At 42.7% G+C, this 6,519-nt stretch overlaps 1 protein-coding gene across 1 annotated transcript in view; it reads left to right on the forward strand.

Moving 5' to 3' along the window:
* The window catches only part of HS3ST5 (heparan sulfate (glucosamine) 3-O-sulfotransferase 5), a 210,134-nt gene that overhangs the window by 198,639 nt on the left and 4,976 nt on the right, over positions 1-6,519 (forward strand). Inside the window, exon 3 of the mRNA XM_011970597.1 lies at positions 4,239-4,377. Within this exon, the coding sequence (XP_011825987.1) occupies positions 4,271-4,377 (107 nt within the window). The 5' untranslated portion in view covers positions 4,239-4,270. The remainder of the gene's footprint in view (positions 1-4,238; positions 4,378-6,519) is intronic.

The raw sequence follows: 6,519 nt of genomic DNA on the forward strand, positions 1-6,519 counted from the left end.
CTCGAAGGAGACATAGGAAAGATATCCCAGGTCAGCAAGCAAGCTGATGATTGCACAGAGATAAGAGAAAAGGCATATGGGGAACGGTGCAGGGACTGACCTGACAGGCTCAGAGGCTGGAGTGAGTGACTTAAGAGGGTGAGAAGCTGACTGTCTACACTGGGACCTCAGAAGGAAGGGCGTAGACTTTCAAGAGGAAGCGATTGAACTTGATCCAGTGAACAACCAAAAATAGATGAGGGACAAAATAACTTATATTAGGAAGATTAATAGTACTATGCAGGGCCATGGGAAATGAAGGAGGAGAGCATACCAAAATGTTAAGGAACAAGGGGGGCACAAAGTGCCTGCACGGCACAAAGCAAGAAGAAATTAAGGAGAAATCATTTTTACTGACCTTGGTGGCTGAAGATACAAAAGATGGTAGAAAACGATAAGCTTTATTACTTTATTCTAGTTTTTTTGTTTGTTTTTTTTTTTATTTTTGGTTTTGTTTTTGAGACGGAGCCTTGCTCTGTCACGCAGGCTGGAGTACAGTGGTGTGATCTCGGCTCACTACAACCTCCACCTCCCGGGTTCAAGTGATTCTCCTGCCTCAGCCTCCAGAGTAGCTGGAATTACAGGCACCCGCCGTCATGCCTGGCTAAGTTTTGTATTTTTGTAGAGATGGTTCACCATGTTGTCCAAGCTGGTGATCCACCCGCCTTGGCCTCCCAAAGTGTTGGGATTACAGGCGTGAGCCACCACACCCAGCCTGTTCTAGTTTTATAAATACAAAATTAATTCACACCCGTTGAATCAGAATATCTGAGGGTGGTAGCAAGTGTGTGTGTTTTAAAGGCTCTGCAAACTTACCATAGAGAATCACTGACCTGTGCAGCAAAGCAGATTCTGGGCTTAGTACCTTTCCGTAAGCTTTCTAGTGCTTCTGAGTCAGTCAGTAGGTTTAGCCCATTGCTAGGAGATGATGATGATACACACCAAGAAGCAGCTAACACTAATCAAACACTCATGCACAATGAAATGCCTAACTGTGGTTCTGACTGCAAGAACAAGAGTTAGTGGAGGTGGGTGATGATCCTGGACTGGAAGCTGGAGAAGGCTTCCTAGAGGAACTGTGATATAGCCCAGACCTTAAAGAATGGGTGGACTGGAGCTAAAAATAGACAGGTGGACCAAGGAGCTGGTGAAAGTGGACGAAGCATTGTGCAATATAGTTTTAAGCAGGAGGGTGTGGGCATTATGTTTAAATAGCAGAGGAAGTCGACAACTTCCCTAGCCTTCCTCTGAATTGGCCCCCTGTATGAGGCTGGAGACCCTTGCAAGGGTCATGGGGCAAGCACATTTTTCCTTTGTTTTTCCCATCCCTTCCCTTTGCAGCTCAGCCACAGACAAGCTTTATTCCCTCACACTCCTCATCTGTGAATGCACACTAAATTCATTCATGCTAAGAAACAGATGACACATAGTCCCTTGCATTAGTCTGGCAAGCTAGTAAACCTTTATATAGTAATGTCACTTGTAGAAACCTCATTTCATTCTTCCTGCAGCGCTATGGAATGGGGACACCAGAGGTGGTCCTCATATTGCAGATAAGAAAAGGAAACCCCAGAGAATCCAACCTCAAAACCGTAGAGCTACTAAGGGGAGTATTTAATTGGGGGACTTGAACAGTTTTCTTTCTGCCACCCTGTTCTGCAACTTGCTGCAGTATTTGCATTTCAACAAGGATCAGAGCCCAAAGCACGTGGGTCTAACTGAGGACTTCAGACATCAACCTGTAGACAGGAGATTGGTTCTTTCAGTGGAGCTCTGAATCACATTACGTAGGTAACTGTCTTTGTCTTCACATTATCTGTCAGTTGTGTGATCACAGGCAAGTTAGAGAAAATTGTGAGCTTCACTTGACCTATGAAATGGAAATAACTCCATCTACTTTATAGGGTTTTTGAGGATTTCCTGAAATACCACCTGGACGATGTCCTTGCTACACAGTGAGCCTCAAGAAACCTCACTCTCTTTGTCTTCCGCATTTTATCTACACACAAGGCAAGCTCTGCTACATCAAAACCACAGGCTCACCCAGCCTACCTGTCTTTGCTCTCTCTTTGCTTATGCTCTTAGCCTTTTCTCTCTTTCCCTCTACCTTTGTCCAGCCACACCTTCCTGCCTTCACTTCTTAAACAAGCCAAGCATTTTCCCTCCTCAATCCCTCATGTGAGCTGGTTCCTCTGCTCGCTCGTGCCTCCTTACTTCTCCTCCTCCAGGTGTCACCCCAAGTGTTACTTCTTCAGGAAACACTGAAGTAGGTTCTTCCTATTATTCTTTCTCACTAGGTCCTGTAACTTTCCTTTGTCATACTGAATACAATTTGTAAGTATGCATTAATCCTGTATGTAGGCTTAATGCCTGTCTTCTCCACTAGACTGTGGACTCCCACAGCACAAGAACGTGTCTATTTATTCGGCCACTATTCTCCATAGTACCCAATACAGAATCTGGCACATAAGACGTGTTCCATAAGTATTTGTCAACTGTGTGTTGGATGAGTACTGGTCTCATTTCTCCCTCTTAGGATGCCCTCCTACCATCTCCTCAGCAATTCACATAGTATATTCCACACACAAAAAAAAAATTTTACCATGCCCACATTCTCTGACCTTTTCCTTAATTTTCTTTTCCCAACACTTATTCATACATTATCATAATTGGGTAATGTTCTCTGGTTGTTTCCTGATTCCCTAATCATATTATCAGTTTTCTAAGGACTAAAACTCTTTGGGGATCTGTTTTGGAATCTCCTATAAACCTAGTGTAATAGTTGAAAATGCTTTGGGAATTCAGTGATTTCTCGATGAACGAATGAATAGATCAATCATTCAATCCTAGTATATCCCTTTTGCACAAGGAAAATCTTCACATAGCAATACAGAGATATCATTGCAGCAAAACAATTTCTAACCATGACTCATTTCTATCTATATAGCTTCCTTCTTGGGTTACTATTTTGAGTTTCAATAAGAGGCAAACAATCTTATCTTGAAAGGGGGATTGGATTTATTTTTAATAAGAAAGGCTGGATTGGGAGCTTGCATTTTCCCCAAAAATTTAATAACAGCACTAGTAAAGCCCTAGACTCCTCAGCTGGCCTTATTTCAGGTATATGAGAACAGAGCTTCCAGGTAAGCTTCTTTCATGATCTAAGAGTGAGACCAATACCACCAAACCTATCTAAATTCATTGACAGCCAGGGGAGGTCACACAGCAAAAGCATCTAGTCTGAACATGTTTCAGAACCCAGGACTGGGCAGAGGACATGGAGGGAAACATCAGGTTCCCCAAGGCCATTGTCCTCAAACATGTGACATTCTGATACTTACCACTGATAACTTCAGTAAGTATCACTTTGATCTCACCCCCTTCTACTCATAACTAAAACAGAACAAAAACATATGTAATTAAAATATGTCATTGCTATGCTCAAAATGATAACTTATGAACTGGGATTTCAAATTCACCTTGTTATTCTGAAGCAGAATCTTCAGTTTATGATTGCCCTGCTGGTAAGCCTCAAGTTGCTCTTTTATTTTTTTTCTTTTTTGAGACAGGTCTTCTCTGTCACCCAGGCCAGAGTGGAGTGGCATGATCTCGGCTCACTGCAACCTCCGCCTCCCGGGTTCAAGCGATTCTCCTGACTCAGCCTTCCTAGCAGCTGGGATTACAGGTGCCCACCACTGCGCCCAGCTAATTTTTGCATTTTTGGTGGAGACGAGGTTTCACCATCTTAGCCAGGCTGGTCTTGAACTCCTGACCTTAGGTGATCCACCTGCCTTGGCCTCCCGAAGTACTGGAATTACAGGCTTGAGCCATCGCGCCCGACCATGTTGTTCATTCTATCCATATTCTTTGAATCATTTTATACACACACACACACACACACACACACACACACACACACTATATGTTACATGCATTTTAATTTACTTTGACAATTATCTAACAGGTTCTGTCTAGTTAGCATCTTTTCCCCTAGAGTTAGTATTTGATCTTATAACATGGGCCAGGAAAAGAAAGGTAAGTTTTGCTAAATACCTGTTACATCATGACAATTCTCAGAGTTGGTGTGGGATCTGCTCTTTGTGCAGTGTCGCTTATCACCTGTCTTCCACCTCTGCTTAGCTCTGTGACAACAAGCAGAGCCTCTAAGAGATGACTGCTGATGAGTCCTTCTATCGCAGGCTGCAGCAGTCCTGAAGGTTGATGGAGGGCCATGCTATTCAAACAGCAGGCGTGGCTGAGACAGAAGCTCCTGGTACTGGGAAGCCTTGCCGTTGGGAGTCTCCTGTATCTAGTCGCCAGAGTTGGGAGCTTGGATAGGTGGGTGCTTAAACACATGCTTATACCCCCGTGACTTTAAGTCTTGATGTAAACTTCTTTAGGACATAATTTTAAGTCTATCCACTTGTTTTTCTCCCTCAAAATTCCCAGGAAACATGCTTTTCTGCAGTATTGATTTTGATTTATTGAGCCTTTAAAAGAGAGAGATCCAAGTTGCTCAAACCAAGATGTTCTGTCAGGATCCATTTGTATTCCGTGTGCATTGACACTTGTTTTCAGGGAAGGGATAAAGCTGTGTACAGTAAAACTGTCATTTACTAGAGCTCAGTGTGGTCTGCGTGCATCTGGTGTTGACCTCTAGCTGTAGCAAAACAGTGATGATGTATCTATGTGTCTTCCTTTTGAAATTTATGAGTGGACACTTAATGTGCTATCAGGAGCATTAAAATTATGTATGAGTCTCTAAAGGAGCTCATCAAGTTTGCAATCCATTGCCCTGGAAAGATGGCCTTAGGCGTGGGGAGTTTTAACTATGCTAATTAGCTCTGGTTTTCAGGGCCTGAATGCACCAGACAAGGAGGCTGTTGCTCAGAATAATTGCCCAGAAAGCAATGGGAAATCCATGGAGAGAAAATTACAGTGCTAGGTCTTAGCTCTAAACAGACAAACAGTTGAGAGGTATTGAACTTGCAGAAGTCCCAGCAACATCAGCTGGCTTCACATTAAATGTTTCTGGTATGTTCTGTGTCTAGTCTAACGGGCAAGAACAGAGAAGTTAATTTCTGAAATGTGAAGCTTCCTTTTTTGCCCTTCAAAAAAAAAATTTTTTTTTTTAATTGGAGTTTCGTTCTTGTTGCCCAGGCTAGAGTGCAATGGTGTAATCTCGGCTCATTGCAACCTCCTCCTCCCATGTTCAAGCTATTCTCCTGCCTCAGCCTCCCAAGTAGCTGTGATTACAGGCATGTGCCACCACACCTAGCTAATTTTGTATTGTTAGTAGAGACAGTTTCACCATGTTGGCCAGGCTGATTTTGAACTCCTGACCTTAGGAGATCCGCCCGCCTCAGCCTCCCAAAGTGCTGGGATTACAGGCATGAACCACGGTGCCTGGCCGGCCCTTTAAAATTAATTCTTGCACTGGAAAGACTGAAGTGTGTTCTCCGTGAGTTCAGTTCTCACCATCAGTGAAAACACATACAAACGTAAAAATGAAAATCTCTTCCTTTCAGTTTTCTTTTCCTTCCAAAGTTTAAGCTAATCTGTAGACCTTATCACTTAGATATTTAGAAATAACATAGCAGTGGTCCTTGTTTTCCTTCAGTTGCTGTCATTTTGACTGGTAAAGTGAACTCCTTTGATGCTTCTCAATTCAAAATTGCTGAGTAATTGTCCCACTCACTAGTTGTTACCTACCTGAAAGTGTAATCAGAGCTTCTCACCGACTTCCAGCAGTTTCCTAAAGTAGCACTTGATGATTAATGAGAAGCCTTGAGGTGGTGCCATTGGCCTACCTCTGTAATGGAACTTTTATATCCAGCCCTTCCCAACTGACCTTTAATTAGCTTCCAATCATTTACCTTTTACTTAGTAATTGATCTAATGATCACGAATGCATTATTATTTAGTTGACGATTTTTTTCATTTTCTTAACTCTGTCTCTAGTCTCTAAGGGGATAGCTTTTATTTGGAATTGAATGGTTTGGTGGGCTTTCTAAAAGCTTCTCACTTGAGACTTTGAGATTATGTCTGAAGGTAACACAGGCTTATGTAGGCCCACCCTCCACTAACTGAAGACCCTGCTTTCTGGGAGGGAGGCAGATGTTACTTCTCCCATCCCTTCCAATCCTAAACCTGTATGATTCTTCAGTCTGGGACCCACACTCAGAATCTATGCTGTCAGAAGTGGGAAAGAATATGATATTTTCTCATATTTTCACATCCTATCTTGAGTTAGGGAGTCCAAAAGGCGACTGTTCTGCAGCGTGTGATCTCCCAGGGTAGAAGGTAGAAAAAGGAAGGAAGTAAAGAAGGAAAATGACCCTTTCTACAAGTAGGGGAATTCCATTTGACCTCAAACAAAGCAGAGACTATCTATGTCAGCCACTCTCAGCCAGGGTACTATGAGAGAATTAAATCCTACAAAAGAGAATTTGAGTGACTGTTTCCTCAATTCTTGCAAGG

Source organism: Mandrillus leucophaeus, unplaced genomic scaffold (genome assembly GCF_000951045.1).
Source record: "Mandrillus leucophaeus isolate KB7577 unplaced genomic scaffold, Mleu.le_1.0 Scaffold96, whole genome shotgun sequence".
In the NCBI taxonomy this organism is placed as follows: Eukaryota; Metazoa; Chordata; class Mammalia; order Primates; family Cercopithecidae; genus Mandrillus; species Mandrillus leucophaeus.